At 41.4% G+C, this 19336-nt stretch overlaps 1 protein-coding gene across 1 annotated transcript in view; it reads right to left on the reverse strand.

Annotated features, from left to right (window-relative positions):
- phf21b (PHD finger protein 21B) overlaps positions 1–19336 on the reverse strand; it is a 109963-nt gene that overhangs the window by 22827 nt on the left and 67800 nt on the right. The window contains exon 2 of the mRNA XM_030045942.1: positions 11654–11911. Within this exon, the coding sequence (XP_029901802.1) occupies positions 11654–11911 (258 nt within the window). The remainder of the gene's footprint in view (positions 1–11653; positions 11912–19336) is intronic.

Raw genomic sequence — 19336 nt, forward strand, 5'->3', positions numbered from 1 at the left:
TTTGAGAGCTGGTTTACAGAGATGGGGATCCTTCACATTATTCTGGACAAGCGGGCGAGTCCACCAAGAGAGCTCCAGATGCTGGACCCCTACAGTGAGGGGGGGCCGCTGCCTCTGTTATGCTGCGGGGGGCATTTTCCACTTGTCCTCTTAGAGGGAAGACTCACTGCAAATCAATACAAATACTGAGTGATCAAATGTATCCTACGATGAAACACGTCTATCCTGGTGGAAGTGGTCTCTTCCGGGATGACAACGGCCCCATCCGCAGGGCACGAGGGCCCATCAGGATGTGCATGATGGCATGCTACAGTAGTCTTCACAAAGGTTGGCACATCAAAAATGCAACTCTCAACAGGAGAGCTAAAGTATCTGCCTTTGATCTCCGACTCAGCAGTCCTCGGGTCCAAATGAAAAATGCCGTGTCCACACGTGGACCCATGCTCGTGAAGTGCACTTTGGCACATCTGTACGTTAGCCCGTGACCCACTTTGAGGTCCTGTCCTGACCACAAGCTTAACAAACCAGGCCATCTCGCACTGAAGCGCTCTCCATTAGCTCCAATGGGAGGATGGTAAAGTGAATCTTCGTGGAGAAACTGTATCAGGCTGACAGATGGCCAAAAAAAAAAAAAAAAAAAAACCTTACATACCTGAAATGGAAAACATAGTTTTTTTTTTATTATCTCAGAAAGAAGATTAAAGATGGGGAAATAAGCTGAGGAGACAGCACCGTAAAGCCCATTAATAACTTTACCAACACAGTACAAACTGTATTATCATATCAAAGTCAGTCACTCTACTATAAGTACTTGAATTGCTAATATTGGAGACCAAGTAACACATTAGGTTTGTTTACTGCAAAATCAAGTCTTCTATTTGTGCTGCAGTGGAGAGGAGAGCAGGAGGAGATGGAGAGATTATATACAGAGGGGTGGATATCAACTCCTCACTGGATGGTGGGCTAGTAGGGTCTGAGTTTGCTATCATTTGTCCTGTCATCACTGTTACTCACAGCAGGGAGGGGAGGAGGAAATGCATACACAGCAAGAGAGGATGAGAGGGAACGACAGAGGAGAGAGAGAGGGGGAGAGACCGAGCTGCCACAGACATGTATCATCTGTGAGAAAGACTTCTATTTTTTTTTTTTTTTTTTCCCCATTGGTTTATCTTGCTCTTGGGATGAGAGGCTTAGTGCGCCATCATATTCTTCCAATGGCCTTATATTTGTTGCAGTGCCAAGCTGTGATTAATTCCACCATGTAGCCAGTTTCTCAAAAAGACGCCGCTGAGTGAAATCCTGTCAGCTCTTCAAGGAAACGCCATGCGGAGACGTGTCTATCATTTGCAGCACTTCAGTCTTAAAATAGGCTGCGACAGCTGTTTAGGAAATTTGAAGTTAAACATTTTTGTGGTAGATGTTGATAAAATGGCATGCAGCAACTCAGGAAACCAGTGCAAAAATTAGGAGGTGACAACATATGTTTTCATATAATCAAAACCTAAATAAATATCTTTTCAAAAGTTGCTTAAAGGGATAGTTATTTTTCAGACTGTTAGCTGGGGGGAAGTCCACCTCAATGGCAGGAAGCTAACAGTTAGCATTTGAAGAATCCAGTCAGTATCCAGCACTCAGTCACAATGAGAGGAAGATAGGACCACCACTGTCCTACAGAACAGCTGGAGGGTGGGGACTGTGAAATATCACATTTTACAAAATGGGTGAATTCTCCCTTTAAAATGCCATAATTATAAGCATATCGTGAAAAGTTGTGTGTTCATTTAGGTGTGAACTTTGCCACCCCTCGTATGTTGCTGTCAAATGCCATCATCATGAACGCTGTCAAGTGTACGAGGTCAAAATATGACACAAATCTGTTTCCATTACATAATTAGAAACAGTTTAATCAGCTGGACAGAAGGCATAGCCCATGCTGCCTCCATGAAAAACCTTTTTCATGCTCGACTGGCATCATCAAGCACACATATTAATTATATTTGGATGAAAACATACAACATTTCCACAAGGTTAGGTCAGAAATGTCATGCATCTAGAAGAACATGTCTGCATATGCTAATGCAAATGTTACGTTAAACTTGAGATGTTTTAATACCTCTTTCAGTGCTATCTAGAATTCAGATGAATTTCTAAATTGAAAAGAACATGTAAATGAACTGTATTGCTGTAAGTCTGTCTGACTGAGCTCAAACTGCAAGTTTTAAAACTAAATTTGAGATTTCTTTGACAGCATGCAAGATCTTTTCAAGCCTTGAGTTACAATACGATTTAATACATTCTAAAACTTTTTTTAATTTTCCCTGCAGCTATTTAACACATTACTGTATTAAAATGTTACTTGTGGACTTTTACATAAGATGCTGTTGTAGCAGGAGTCATTTCATCATTTGGTCAGTTAGCATACATGAAAATCAATGATCAGAATCGGCCCCAAAAACACTTAATGTGTGCGTTCCTATAAAGAATGACTAACACAGCAGTGATGTTGCAGTGGAGCGAGTGTTTATCTATTTTTCTTCTTCTTCGGTAGTGCCTTCCTGGATGCACTGTGCTGATTGCGGAGTAGCTCCACAGTGGAGTGTGCCAGTACTGCAGTCAAATTAGAAAGTTCGCCTGTAGTGGTTATTACTATGAGCCAAATCTACTTACTAGTATTCACTGATACATTGTTGTGCACTTGATTTGTTCAAGTGTTCCAAAACATTAAAAAGTTGCCATGGCAACTTGCACTCCTACACCTGTTTGTATGTGTAGCCACTTAACCTACAGTTCAAATAAACAGCTTTGGAATACATTTAAAATTCAATGCATTTTGTCTATTTTTGATCTTTTAATAAGATGCTTTGTGTGGCTTACTACTGCCTCATGTAACCTTGCACATAATATCAACAACAGCAATAATTCTTTCATCAAGAAAAAAGAGCTCTGCTATTGGATTGGCACTCAGGATCGGCTGATAATTAGAACCCGGGTATCAGGATGGACGTTACGCACAAGCATAGTAACAGATTTATGAACAGACACTCCTTTCAACAGCAGTTGAAAGGGAAGGGAGAACGTTACAAATTAAATATGCTCAGCACATTTTTCTGATGACATACTTGTGTGATGGGTGCCTGATCGATTGGTGAATCCCTAGTTTAATTCATGTATTTTCTATGTGCAGTGCAGAGTGTGTGTCGTGTGTCTGAAGTGAGGAACAGAGCAGATCCATCTTCCATGCCGTATACATGAACAGTCTGGACTGTTCCCCCTCATGTCTCTGAACCAAATGGCTTCCCATCCACAGAAACTTCTTATGCCAGGCAAACTGTTGTCCTGTCATGGTCTCCTGTGTGTGTGTGTGTGTGTGTGTGTGTGTGTGTGTGTGTGTGTGTGTGTGTGTGTGTGTGTGTCATGCATCAGTGCTGATAGCCACAAGTCCAGCAGTAGGCACATGTCAAACAGCAGTTTTCAGCCATCACCTATGTTAATCAGGAACAGCACTAATTATTAGTAATCCAGGCCACCGATAACCAATGTTTAGCTGATATTCATATGTAGTAAATGAAAGAAAAATACTAGAAAATTAGAAATTATAAAAATAGTAATACAAAAACTATGTAAATGATTGTTAAAATTCTATATTTAAACATCAAATCAGTGGTGCTGGAGTGATATCAGATTTCTTGTGTTCAAATGCTTGATGCCTTTCAATCCAGTAAAAGTAACAAAACCTGCAACCCATCTGTCCTCATGGCAGGTCAGCAGGGGCAACATGCTACAACTTATCGTTTTTGTCTTTCTGTAAAACTAAATGAAATACAAATCCAGTGAAAAGGGAAATGAAAAATTGCACCCATATTACAGAAACGTTGCCCCGCCCCACTAGCTCTTGTCCCGCTGTCTTTTCAGACAGAAAGGTGGCATCTAAGTGGTTTTCATATCAGCCGTCATGCAAATCAAAATTATGAAGCCACCTATTGAAATATTGTGAACATCGGCCCTGATAATCGTCTGGCTGATAACTGGTGGATCCCTAACCTGCTGTGATGCACTGCCATTCTCTCTAATGGTTGAACATAGTAAACAGTCAGTCAGTCATTATTTTCCTCTGGGGTGAGGGTAGGACTTGACAAACTAATTGGAAAACTGTAATAGGTGAAGGATGTGTGTGTTGCTGAATATAACAGCAAACTGTCATCTACTGTCTTGGGCAGGCATGAAAGAGAGAAAACTAAACCCTTTTGAAAAGGTAGCAAACTGACATTTTATGATCATGTCGTAACCTGTTGTTTTTCAGCATTGCCACATGCATTATTTATTCAAGTGCATATTGGATTTCACGAGACAGCTGGACCAAGACCTAGTTAGGGCAAATCAACACACATGTAGAGCCTGTCTCTTCTGGAGAGTGCAGATCAAAGAGCACTGTTCTGTTCCATGGAGGTCATTACAGAGTCTGTGCAGGACGCAGGCTGCTCCTTCCAGCGGCGGCCACTAGAGAGCGCCGCGCGTGGCCAAAGCATCGCCTCAGCTCCGGCTGACGGCGCATGCTTACACACTCACTCTATCTTCTCCATGAAGCTTTTTATTTCATTCATGCTCTATGCTCAGACTGTAGCTCGTGATATATAGATATTGCAGGCTAATGTGATGATGCAATGGGTATAAATCAGATCTATGTGGGCTGAGGGAGAGGACCACAGTTGTAAATGAGGACACAGCAAGACTGGATTTAGTACAAAATGTAAACAACCCTCATTCAAGGCCTCTTTTATGGCCTTTTCCTGTTTCCCTGATTTCTAACAGTAACACCATCACCTGACAGTGACTTGTACAATCACAGAAACGATCATGCTGCACACAGAGTTGAGTAACATCAGTAGTATTTTAGCTTGAACCTGTACAGACTGTTCAGCCTTGCCATCCATCAGATTGAATGTCATTGCTCTCTCTGTGAAAGTGAGAAATTCATTAAGTCTGCTACGTCGACCCAGGGGGTAGCAAAGAAATTAAGACAACATATCTCCTTTAACCCCCTCGCCACTCTATCCCTCTAGTGTGCTTTCTGCCATTTAATTAGCTTTACACTCTGCTTGCACAGTGGAGGAACTTAGTGCGCGCACACACACACACAGAGGTTTGTGTGTTTGTCCTCAGCAGGGCTCGTTGGTGGGCATAGTGCCCATGTGGCCCTGGCAGAGGAGCAGCTTGCTCCCAAAAGCCTGAGAGCCCCCCCCCCTCATGCCCCCACATGCGGGTGCTTGCTGCCAAGACCTGGGTGCATCTGAGCCTATAGAGCCCATACAGTTCCCCAGCAGGCCGGTGGACCATAGACTCACTGCATCAGGCCCGCATCTGCTCCTTAACACCACAATGAATAGGCGAAATGATTTAGGATGACATTTTCTATTATTCTTCAGCCCGCTGCTGTGTACTGAAGCTATACTGCACTCACAACTGTGAACGGCTACAAATCCTACAGCATAACTGTTCTGCTTTTCTTTCATTTAGTCACAATAGGCCCAGTTCAACAATAACATTTAACCATTTCAGACCTGTTATTTTAAAAGGTTTTATTTCGCCCTTTTAATAAAATTCATTGATTTCTTTCTGTTTTTATTTTATTTTATTTTATTTTATTTATTTATTTATTTTTTTGGGGGGGGGGGGGTAGTTTTGTGGTAATTTTCTTGCAATTTAATTTTAAATATATATAAATAGTCTACTTATAATTTTCTTTTTTTTTTGCTTTTGCCGTTTTTCTGGTAATGTTTTACTAAGTTGCTACTTTTTTCTAATTTTGGGATATTTTGTCGATTTTAACTATTTTTTTGTTAATTTCCTGGTGAGTCTAACTTGTTAATTTCTTTGTCATTTGCAGGTGATGTCTTACCAATTTTTCATCACCTTTATTTCCATGTTTTTGAAAGGAATTTTGGGAATTTGCTCAGGTTTCAAAGGGCTAAATGCTTCAATCTTATGTCAGTGTAGCATCAGTGATCTAATCTTTAAATATGCAATAATATACTTTTCTTATATTTTTTCCAAGTGTTTTTGCAAATTTACATTTTTTTTTTTTGGCAAATTTTCTGTTGTTGTTTTTTTCTAATTTTCTGATAATTTTATTTATTTATTTATTTAATTATTTATTTATTTATTTATTTCACTACTGTTCTACTAATGTTCTGGTTGTGTTTGTCTGATTTGCTAATTGTCTTTTTTCCCATGTTTTTGGGAGAAATCAAGAGAATTTGCTCAGTTTTCCTAACCCAAACAAGGATACTAATATGCATGTACAATTTGATATTATAAACAGAAATCAGAATTAAGACAATTCCAGAATGGGAATTTGCTATTTTCCTGTACACCTGGTTTTAATCAAGTAGGGCTGGTTCTCTTCAAATTGTAATGACATATTTCGTCACACAATATCACTGCACTTGTGCAAACATAGTGGACAGTTTGTTTTCCATCACACTGCTGTATTCCTTGGCCATCAACCCAACTATGGAAATATTTTCTCAACACTATCATGGCTACCTCAGCAGATAAAGAGGAAAAGCCATTTTCTCGTAATGGTGGGAGGAAAAATGGCAACAAAGGCTTTTCAAAACAATAACTGCCAAGCTGACACCCATTTAACGCAGAGCCACATCTGAAAATCGAGGTCGACTTTCCTGTATTTCTGTGTAAAGGTAGGAAGAGTAAACTCTGCTCTAAGGTCAGTTATTCTCCTCCTTTCATAACTGTAACTAGCAGATAGAATAATTGTGACTTATGACCATGGCTTGTCTTTCCAAAACTTGTGGTCGCCAGCGGCTCATTTTGTGAGCCACAGTTTAAGGAGTGAAGCGATTCACACATTATCTTCCGCAGAGTGCGCTGGTTTTATTTCAGTAAGCTAGTCTTAGTCATTCAAAGCAGTAACTGGGAAAGCGGCCACTTGAAGAGGCCATCTACCTTCTCCTGGCTTTGACAAGACTTGGAGGCGGATGGAAGAGATGACCTTGGCTGTTGTTTAAAGAGGATAAAGATGTCTTTAGAAGCTGGCAGAATGGAGAGCCATAAAAGAGAGGCAGGATCGCTGCTGAAGCAGAGTACTTTCAAAAAGATTCGCCTCCTCGTACTCGTCTCTGTTTTTTGCCTTTGCTCAGCGAGTCACTAATAGTAGCTTTGAGATCTGCAGCTCCAATCACTGGTCAAGGCGTTTAAAGCAGCTTCTGCTATTTGAATATTGCAGCAGCAGACAAAACATGTTTTGTTTGTGTTTTTTTTTTTTTTTTTTTTTTTTAAAGCACAGTCAGTGTTTAGCATGTGTGACATTTGTCAAAACAGAGAAACAATTATTTTCTCTTGGACGTCAGAGGCCATGCATATTTTGCATTGCTATTATTCTGAAAATGTTAATGTCCTTTCCTCATGGAACTAGAGGGCAAGTATGATCCATACCTGCCTAAACAAGAGAGTTCTGCACATACAGAGCTATTTGCTACACTTTTTCAAAACTGGAGTGAAGAAAGAATAAAAATCATATTGTGATTAATTTAATAGCTATTACAACTGCAATATGATTTATGATTTTAGGAGGAATGATCATTTTTGCATTATATATAATTTTCATTTGATCATTAAAATGATGGTGGTGTGATTTCTGCTGGGGTCTGTGCCAACCAAACTTTTCTTCCATCTGGGAAACACAATATCTAGGACTTTATTTACAGGTTTTGTCACATATTTTACCGACAACTTGATGTTTCACTGGGCATATTGCAGTTTCGGTGATATTTCGATCAATTGTTCAGCCCTTAGAAGAAAGTACAGGGAGCTCACTGAGATAAAGCTGTCAAGCAAGTAGCCAGCCAAGTAAGCGGCGGTTTGAACAACACAGCGCCTCGTCGAGAGGCACGCAGCAGAAACAGGCTGTGTCACTTGTAAAGCATCGAGAGTTCACTAAAGTGCTACTTCGCTAAAACAATGTGGCTATAATGTGTGCACTCATGCAGAGCCACAATCCAATTACACCTCATTATTGATCTCCAAATTAGTGGCCAGGTGGTCTGAGGGACCTGTTACACCGCCCCGCCTCCCTCCCTCCCCCACCGCACACATTCCCACCCATCCAACTCTCCTCTCCTCAGTCCACACATCAACAGGAAAAAAGGCTTCTTTCCGATTGGCCGGGCTTTACGATCCTGGCGTCCAGTTGGTGGAGGCAGGGAAAGTGTCGAGGCCGTGAGCTTTCTTTTTATTACCTTGCGCACTCAGGCAGGCAGCTGGGTGAGGAGCACCCACCCCCTCTAAACAATACAGCCATAAACAGAGGTAAGACAATATCTCAGCGTGACCCTCTCCCCCTGACAGCCCATGAGTGGGGGCAAGAGAGGGCACGGGAGGGAGCGATGCACTCGAGATGACGGTGGAGGTGGTGGAGGAGGGAGGACAGAGACTGGGCTTCTTAAATGAGGCACACAGATGAAACTTGTAACCTAGATACATTTGTAACGCCATATAGTGCCCAAAGTTTCATCCAAATCCAAGCAGTGGTGTGTCACATGCATGTTTAATGGATGGCTACAGTCTGATCCATAGTCCCTCCACAGCCCTGATTTAATTGCATGCAGGGAATTCTACTGGATGGACAGTGCACAGTCAAATCATAAGGAGGAGGCTGCAGGCCCTGTGGCTTGGCCCTCCTCTCTCTATGGGGCCAGGCAATTACTGTAATAGTGTGGAGGCTGCCTGTGTTGAGCGTGAAGCCCTAATCCAAGCCTTGTGCTGATGGAGGTGATGGTGCTGAATACAGAGTCCAGAAGCAAGGAGAGACACGGCGTGGCTGGAATGCTAACAGGAAAAAGTGGAGGAAAAATAGGCTTGCATCTGTGATGAAGAAAATCTTGTCTGTGCATTAAGTGGACGCACTTAACACCGTCACTTTGCTTAAACTCAGATTACATGGTGTGGACTCACATAATCAGAAAATCACTGATGTCCACCGGTTATGTATTATGCAACAATAGCACACAATCCAAGATGGCATTTTCATGTTCGTCATGTGGAAAGGTTAACTCACGGCTAAGTTTAGAGGAGTAAAACAATTTAGGTTAAAGGGATGGTTCAGCCATTTTGAAAAAAGTCAGTATTATTTCACTTTCATAAGCAGTTATTCTTAATTTCTTTCTTATGTTTGGCACCTGCCAGCCACGGCTGTAACTGAGGGCCAGCACAAAGAGCTAAGAGTGTTGAAAACATGAGCTGGGGGGAAGTCTACCTCAGTGTCAGGAGGCTAACAGTTAGCATGTGGAGCATCCAGCCAGTATCCAGCACTCAGTAACAATGAGAGGAAGAGAGCACCACTACTGTCCTACACAACAGCTGGGGGGGGAAGTGAAGTATCACATTTTTCAAAATAAGTGAACTGCCCCTTTAAGGCTGGGTTAACTAGGCTAAAGCTTAAGCTGATGATATGGTGTTAATGTAAGGGTAAGGTTTTGGTAATGGTTAAATGAGGAAAAACTTCAAGTGAAAACTTCACTCATGATCGAGAAGATGTCATGAGTCAGGGATTGAAAGTCACAGCTGAGGGGAAGCGTCTCGCCCACCCGCCCACCCCCGATGCCCTCACGTTCCATCGCACTATTTCAATGTGAGACTACTTCTTGTTTCCAGTCGTGTCTTCTAAATCTAATCCTTTCCTAATGGGGAAACAGATTTCTCTCATTTTCCATGCACAGCGCACGTTATTTGCATTTTAAGATACCTTGCTCATTCTGTGAGAGCAGCCTGCAGCATACAGACAGAATGTAACTGAGTACTGCACTACCACATAGACCTATGCACTATTGACACACTAATAATACACATAATACTACCAATACCAATGCTAATTCCCAGTGCTATAAAATGTATATGACAAATGAGCACTAGTCAAATACATAAGCATTCACAAAGGCCAGTTCCTTTTACTAATATGTTAGCATTACTTGTGAAATATGAGAGTGTGCTCCTCCCTTGACGTCATCATTATGTACTATGCAGAGATCAGCAGGGCTTTTGTATAGCAAATGTAAAACTGTTGGACTGGGGAAATAATTCTTTATAATCAGCATCCTTCAAATGTCAGAATGTTAAAATTATACCTTTACACCTGCTTTTCAATATTACTGAGAGAGAATAAGCAGGAAACAGAGTGATGTAATGTGATGGGAAATATAGCACCAAAAATAATGTAGCACTGTGCGATCCAGTGCTGTGTGTTGACATCATCGTATGTGGTGCATGTGATTCAGCATGCAAATCCTGTGAGCGTAGACTGGACACGCACTCTGAGGTGACAGCAGTGGCTGGCAGGGGCCTGAAAGGTACATGAAACATGTGCAACAGAGGCTGCTGGTGGAGACGAGGAGGCTAGCCACAACATCACCTGCTGCTTGTTTCTTTTGTCCTCTAACATGCGTTTGTGTGTTCAATGAAGAAAACAAATGACAGCAAACTCAGACAATCTGCCTCTGTCTCTGTGCTGGCTGCTGATATAGTAAGTGCAGAAGTTACTGGATCTTTGGGGATGTTGATAACAGGTTATAAACATTAATCTGAACAGAATTATCATCCATGTGCCCTCAGTGCACTGGTAACGTGATGTTAAACCTTTGAGTGGATCTTTCAGTGGATTAAGGCAGTTATTTGTAACAATGTTAGCAGGGGGGAAGTCCACCTCAGTGCACCTGAACCATGGATGCCTTAAGCTAACATCAGGCAATCTGACGACTTGCTGCAGTGTTCGATCCTGTGTGATGTGATCGCCGGCCTATGTGATTGGCCGCCGCAGTGTGACGCCACTGTGACGTTTCTGCTGGATTGTCAGATTCTGTGTGATTTCAGGCTAACAGTTAGCATTTTTCAGCATCCAGCCGGTATCCAGCGCTTGTTGATGATGAACTTGGTCATGCACATGAATATTATTATCTGGTCATGCTGCTTTGTGTTACTGTATGGTGGTGGCTTTAAACAGCTAAAACTATGCTGCTTAAAGGAACAGTTCACATTTTGAAAAACAACAACAACAACAAAAGTAATGGTGCTATCTTCCTAGTTATTTTTCAGAATGTTAGCTGGGGGGAAGTCCACCTCAATGGCAGGAGGCTAACAGTTAGCATTTGGAGCATCCAGTCAGTATCCAGCACTCAGTAACAATGAGAGGAAGAGAGCACCGCTACTGTCCTACAGAACAGTTGGAGGGTGAGGTGAAATAGTATCACATTTTTCAAAATGGATGAACTATCCCTTTAATTAAAGACTACCCTCCTGATCCTAATGATGTTCGCTATACATTTCAATACTCCTGAAGGCGAGGGATGGCCTTGAAGCAGTCTCTTTGAGCCTGCTCAGTCATTATCTATGCAGTGGAGTTTAGCAGCAGTAACACAGGCTGCCTAGGTTCTGTGTTGCTACCACTGCCACTGCTGGTCCTGCAGAAGAACTACTGAAGGCTGTTAGTTAACACATTATGCTGTTGTGGTGCTGCTGGTGAAAGCCTTTTTTGGTAAATAGACGTTGTTGTTGTGATGGTGTAGTATTAGTGTTGCAGCAGTCAGCCCAGGTTAGCTGATAGGCTGTGCTGTGTGAAGTGTTAATGCTGTTGCTGCGGTGGTACCTGAGAGGGAGGCAGCTCTCCGGCTCTCCTGCTGAAGGAGTGGACTCCAGTGGCCGCCACTCTGCCGGCGGTCTGGAGGTTGATGGGGGACGTCTGCAGCGGCTCCGAGCTCGCCGCCTTTTGTCCGTTAATGTGTGCGGTCACCATGGAAACGGGAGCCTTTGCCGGCACCACAGAGATGGCGATGCTCTGGCTAGGAGGCTTGATGAGCGACAGGGGCTTGGTCGTCCCTACAGGACAACTTCTTACTGCCAGCTTCTGTGGGAGAGACAGAAGAGAGGATTGTTAAAGAGGAAAAACAGACAACCTGATGTGCTTCGTCAGGAACTGAATGTAAAAGACATTTCATTTTATTTGTACATTGGGCACAGTTAAGTTCTATTTTTACACTAAGGTTATTAAAAACCAAAGCACAGGACGCATAAAAACAGCCTATCATCATGACTACTACCACCGTTATTCATACCAGTCGAAAATCCCTTCTACTTACGTACTGTTACTGTTACTATAAGTTTTCCTACTATTAATACTACTTCTCCCACCATTGTTACTCATACTACCATCACTGCAACCACTATTACAGCTACCATTAATACTAATACTACTTGTATTTCTGTCAAAGCAAGGGCACTGTTAAAGATATTAAGACACAAATGTGTTGACACAGGACTTCAACTCGAAGCCGTTTCACTCTATTTGTCGGCTTCTATTTTTACACTCTGGGAATTGAGAAGAAATGTGCTTGGCAAATAAACAGAGACAACAGCCTATCTTCATTTAGAGCATGAGCAGAATATAGAACGCAGAAAAAAATATGTATTTTAACAAACAAAAGAATTATCAGTCCTAATACTTCATAGCTAAACAGTTTCACCAGATTAATAAAATGCACACATGGTGACTAAACCCTTTGATATACCAGGCTAATATTAATAATACAACTGCTGCTACAACACTGTTAGATGGACTCTTAATACATGAGGCAGATTATATACTTATATATACTAGCCATTTTAGCCATTTTCACTTGAAATAGCAGGATAAATACAAATGTTACCATGACATTAATAAAGGTTCTGTTCCATTCAGGTCTAACAGAGCCAGGGTCCTGCTGCTGTTCATGCTGGTTCATTGGAATGAGACACTTAAATGGAACAGTATGATAATTAGTATCACCTGTGTTTACCCTGCTATTTCATGTCAAAATGGCTGCTGTGGAAACAGGTCTCTTATAATAACCCTACATACATTTCAAGACAGGAAGTGACATCATACATATCACTTAAAGTGATGCAGATGCACAAGGGTATAGCACAAACTCAACCCTACCACACAAAATATGCATTACAATCCCTCATATTTTTTTTTTTTTTTTTTTTTTTTTTTTTTTTAGAAAAAAATCATCAAATCATGAAAACTATTACAGTTATAGCTCAGTATGTGAATAGACATAATATTGCCCTGAGACATTACAAAGAAGAGAATGAACCAAAACTTTATATGTATCACAAGTCCACCTGCAAAATATCCAATCAAAGACACAAAGTGGACCACAGCAATCGATCACCACATCACTGAGTGGGAAAAAGGTCCAAATAAGACATTTCCAAATATTCTGAGTAGGGAAAGAAACCATGAAGTCATGCCTTACATTTTGAGCAGTGACAGTCTCCACCTAAGCAAGCGTCACTATTCTTCATTCTGATACTGTGATAATAATATTTATTCAATAACCATTTCATTTTTGCATCAAAAAATGGGTTGCCTGCAGATCATGATAGTCTCAAAATGTCTTCAGTGATGGTATCTTAAGGCCTTAAAGGCTGCTGAATATTAGTTAAAGCATTTTAAATTCGGTTTTTGGAGGGATTACAAATGCTGCAGATTCTTGGCATTTTCATACGCTGAAAAATCAGCTCCGTCTATCAGCCCCAAATAATTGTTTTTTCTTCTTTTATTTTGGTATTAAAATGGTTTTAAATAGTCCTGTATGCGGCTCGATGAAAACTGAAGACGCTGGGGGAAAAAAAAAATCCACAGAGCAAATAAACAGAGACAACAGCCTATCTTCATTTAAAAGCTAATGTGAGCAGAAAACAGAGAAGGCGGACAAGGATCCAATTTAATATGTGGAGGAAAACACTGGCAGCAGTTCAGTTCAATAGTTGAAAGTGGGATATGTCCACAGTGCCAGACACTACTGCTCTAGCTGTCCTACACACCAGACTGGCCTCATCATGTCTCACACACACACACACACACACACACCATCACCGCTCAGCCCCACCCCCACCCCTCCTCCTCTGCTTGGAGAAGAAAAATACATCTTCCAAAGCAGAGATAAGTACATCTCGCTTTCCCCTCCGCTCACCCTCGCACAACTGAAAGAAGAGGCACTCTAAATATTTTATATTCCATTCCACTGCCCCTTCTTATTTCGCTGCTGCCTTTTATCGTTTTCTATGGAGTACAGTGGGTTTGCGAGTGGGGGTAGGGACGGAGGGATGGAGGGATGGGGGGGGGGCGGCGGGCGTAAGGGATTTCTTTCTGTGCTGTACTCTGGCAAAAAAAAAAAAAAAAAAGGAGACTGTTTGTGCATCCATCGAAAAAATGTTTTGTTGTGCACATCCAGGCAGCGGGGCCTTCAGTTGAAAGCATTTCCGGAGTGTCCTTGCACGTTGCAGTAATTACCCTTTAAATACATTTCAAGTAGCAGGCACTTTGATAAACAACATCAAATGCAAGGGAAGGTGTACGTTCTATATGCTCGGCGGGGGTTGGGGCGGGGGTTCGGCTGAAAATATTCGCACCTATAGAATTGTTTATTCTCGCAGTACTTTTTGCTCGATGTCGAAACCCGCGGAGAAACTTTTTTTTCCAATTACCATGGCAGTGACACTAAAGAATTATCCGAGCGAGTTGCTTTTAATTAATTAATTTATTTTTTTTTGCTGATGAGAATCTGAGCCCCCACGCCATGAGCCCCTTCATAGCTTGGTAAACTCACTATTATCAAGAGTGCTGGAGGCCTCATTCTCAGGCCAAAAAAGAAGTGTGAAGGGTAGTGAGGAAGGGAAGGGTTTGGAGATTAATTTAGGGGCCTGCTGCCCGAGATGCTGCATTCTTAATCAGGTAGCCAAGGCCTCCTCCTCCTCCTGCTCCATCAAGCTCCAGCCTCTGTTTTAAGGAGGCTGCAGAGGGGCTGGGGGGTGGCAGGGCATAGTGAATTTATGAGGAATACAAGTGCTAGGATGGAAAGGGATGGGGTGGGATGGGGGGGGGCACAAGGGGTTTGCGGGGGGTTTGCAGAGGAGGTGGAGTTTCCGTGGAAACTAAATTCTTGCTTTGTGTCCAAATCTACTCTAATCAGCATGTCGAACAAGCAGGGGATTGTTTCAGAAGCACACCAGGGTGCTCCATTTCACTCTCTCGGTCTTCTCTGCACTCTCTCTTTCCCTTTCCTTCCCTCCATGTCTGGTACAAGCTCAGATAAAACAAAAGTTACAAAAATAGACGCGGTGCAATTCTGTAAACATGAGACGCGCGAGCCAAATCTGTTCCGTGCTTGTTCATTCCCAGATGATGTGTTTTGGCTCTTACAGAGGATTCTCTTTGGAAAGATTTCGGGATATTTTACAGCAAACCAGACCGGCTCCAGTCCATATAGCGGCAGATGAAGTTTCACCGCTTATATAGCAGGGCAGCGGTTATACAAGATGTGAATAAAGTACGCTTCAATTTGATTTTCTCTCCAAGAATCTGCTGACTGTCTGAGAAGTAAATTAACCTAAATTCATAGTCAGGCTTTGGCTGAGGCCAAGTGAGAAGCCACTGGGAGGGGAAAAAAAAAAAGAAAGGAACCTGTCATAATTGTGCAAATGGTTTCCCAGTCAAGGCTCTGAAAGCATACACTTTGAAATCCTGACACTCCATAAAGCCCCCGCCGCACTTCCAGTGTGAACAGGGGACTTTATTCACATGTTGTTATTTATTAATTCCCCTCAACAATGAGGGTGGTGGGGTCCTATTGTTTCAGGGGATCAATGTAATCCACAGGCAGCCACAGCAGCAGCCTGCATCGGGGCCTAGGGGCCACCATTCACCATTTGTTCAACCCAGGGCACCTCTGATTGTCTCAAAGGTCACTCATTTAAAACCCCTCCACTGTTGAGAGGAGAGACTCATGCCTCCTGGAGAGACAGAAAGTGAAGGAGAGAGAGTGTGTGTGAAGGGAAAATAGAGAACACTGTATCTAAAGTAGCAGAAAGCCACAGTTCAGACTTACTGAGACCTTTGTAATGCTACCTGGAACTCAATTTACAACCAAGAAGTGATCACAAACATTTTCATTTGAAGAAATGTCTGTTTTGCCACTCTTTATGTCCAGCAGTGATTCAGTATGGATCTGGTTGATGAAAGCTTCCTAAACACACGTCTGGTAAGTCTTTCCTTGGGGAAAAAAGTCCCGTGGTGCTCAGTTAGTGATGCATTTTCTGTTAGTGGTTCATTTGGAGTGAACAAAAGAAGACCTGGTTAGTTAGCATTAGCAGTGATAGCTACCAAGAAAAGGGGGCCACCCACAGAAACTCAAACTTCATCAACAGAAAATCCAAGGAGAATACATCATAGTACTGCACTATGCACTATACCACTTCAAACACTGCAAAAAGTCAAATCTTACCAAGATTATTTGTCTTATTTCAAGTCAAAATGTCTTATTTCTAGTCAAAATATCTCATTACACTTAAAATAAGACATGATCAGCTCAGAAGTAACTTGTCTTTAGACAATTTTCACTTGTTTCAAGTGAAAATTTACTTGAAACAAGTTAAAATTTGCTAGAAACAAGAAACATTCTGCCAATGGAACAAGCAAATTTTTACTTGTTCACTTGTCACAAGTAAAAATTTGCTTGTTGATCATGTCTTATTTTAAGTGTAATGAGATATTTTGACTAGAAATAAGACATTTTGACTTGAAATAAGACAAATACTCTTGGTAAGATTTTGACTTTTTGCAGTGAACAAAAGATGGAAACACCTCTTTAAAGTCGCATTAGCCTGTTCTGAATGTTGGTCAAACCAAAAGGTAAGAAGAAGTCATTTTTTGGGAGATTTGGGAGAAAATCTTGTGCAGTTTAGTATATTAATCTCTTCTTCTACGCAATAGCTTCACCCACCACGTGCCTTATCAAACATACAGTGCTGTCGCGTAGTGATACCGACACAAAGTAGTTCCACCAGTTAGCAAAAAGAGGTCTGCAAAAGAGTATTGGTGCACCTCATTAGTTTTTGTGTGTAGTTATGTTTAACAGCAGTATTAGGCTATCTTAGCTCAGTTGTTGGATGTCTGTGGGATCAAGTGGCTGCTACATTCCCCCTACAGACATCCAGGAATTGAGCTAAACTAAGGGGGGGCACCTTTTTCCAAGCTTCTTCTGAGTCCTGGACTTTGAAAACCTCTGGCCTAAGTGAATTACGGCTTGAGAGGAGATTTGGAAATATAGCTGTGTTGATACTGTGCTAACTAGCTAGGCAAGTAACTAACCAGAGAGAGCTTGTTGTGGTGAACAAACCCTCCACAAGCAAAATACCCTCAGGCTGACTGTGCCACAACAAATGCTAATCAGACATATTCCCAATTTGTAGAACAAAAGCCATTTGAATGTTTCAGCCTGGCATGGAAATGAAGGGCTAGTGCTGGCTCTTTACTCTATCTGTCCATGATGGCAAGGCCTCTGGTTTACTTTTTTGAGACTAATTCACCCCCTAACCAAAAGAATTATTTCCTCTCACCCAGGAACAGAATATGCATGCCAACAGGCAGCAGACGGCATTTGTTCTTTGAATTTGGATTGCTGTGTCCAAGGCTTCACTTCCTCACCCAGCCACCAAGTCAAATGTGTACCTTTGCATGATCTCACCTCTCACTGAGTCATGAGCTGCATCTGAGTCCTTAAGCCTTTCAAAGCTAAGGACATTGTGCATTATGCTATCCGTTGACTCTCTGACTATACACTCCTGATCAAAATTTTAAGACCAGTTGAGAAATTGCAAGAATTTACATTTTGCACTGTTGGATCTTAAGAAGGTTCTAAGTAGAGCTTCAAAATGCAAAAAGAAGAAATGGGAGTGAGACAAAAAAAAAAATGAATAAGCAGTTTATTGCAAACAACCATTAAACTGAAATAGGCTGTTGATCAGTCTTCAGTTTTGATCAGGAGTGTACTAATAAGCACAGCCCTCTGTCTGTCTCTGTCAGCAATATCTTTGGCCATAAAAACGGATTCAGTGTTTCACAATATTCTTCCCATGTTTGACTTTGTCTCAAAAGCGTATGGGAGCACCAATTATTGTCATGTTTCGGCAAGAGCTGCAGCATGTCCTTCAGCCTTCCACACCAACATACATGTGAACATACCTGGGCTCTAAAACCAGGTGTAGCACAGGTAGAAGCTGCAGAGCTGCCTGCTCTCTCTGCTCCCAGCTCAGGCACACTGACAAGGGAACTTCCAGGCCAAGTGGCTTCATAATGCTAAATGGCAGTGCCTACAAAGCACTATGTCCCTGCACTCTTTGTGCCAATTTGAAAAGCACAGAAAGTCAGTGGGTGAGTCTGCAGGGCAAAACAATACCCCACTATCAAATAATATAATACTTCATGTAGAGCACTCGCTCACTGCTATTTAGGAGACACAGTGGGATTTCACTTTTAAAAGGGCCTTACCAGTCATTCTGCATGTTCAGTCTAATTTCTACAAAATGTACACAGTATACTTTGGCTTTCTACTAATATTTCACCAAAGCAAGCAGTAGTATTTCAGAACTCTGATTATACACTGCAAAAAGTCAAAATCTTACCAAGATTATTTGTCTTATTTCAAGTAAAAATGTCTTATTTCTAGTCAAAATATCTCATTACACTTAAAATAAGACATGATCACCTCAGAAGTAACTTGTCTTTAGACCATTTTCACTTTCACTGAAAATTTACTTGAAACAAGAAACAAATTCTGCCAATGGAACAAGCAAATTTTTACTAGTGACACAAGTGAACAAGTAAAAATTTGCTTGTTCCATTGGCAGAACCACAGGCTTTGGTTGACGCTGCCCATTTCCTGCATGTGGCTGTATTGCTTGCAGGGCAGCTACAGTGACTTACATAGTATAAAACTCAAAATCTTACCAAGATTATTTGTCTTATTTCAAGTCAAAAATGTCTTATTACTAGTCAAAATATCTCATTACACTTAAAATAAGACATGATCACCTCAGAAGTAAATTGTTTTTAGACAATTGTCTCTTGTTTCAAGTGAAAATTTGCTTGAAACAAGTGAAAATTTGCTTGTTTCATTGGCAAAATTTGTTTCTTGTTTCTAGCTAATTTTCACTTATTTCAAGCGAATTTTCACTTGAAACAAGAGACAATTGTCTAAAACAAGTTACTTCTGAGGTGATCATGTCTTATTTTAAGTGTAATGAGATATTTTGACTAGAAATAAGACATTTTTACTTGAAATAAGACAAATAATCTTGGTAAGATTTTGACTTTTTGCAGTGTATGGGATTTTGGTTACATGTTGTGAAATCTTTAGCGCCCCTGCGTGATTTGCAAAATGGTTTACTGCAAAGTAAAATGTGGATAAATTGTAGTAAATGGGCTTAACATTCAAAATGACTGGTA

The sequence above is a fragment of the Myripristis murdjan genome, chromosome 23 (genome assembly GCF_902150065.1).
Source record: "Myripristis murdjan chromosome 23, fMyrMur1.1, whole genome shotgun sequence".
Taxonomy (NCBI): domain Eukaryota; kingdom Metazoa; phylum Chordata; class Actinopteri; order Holocentriformes; family Holocentridae; genus Myripristis; species Myripristis murdjan.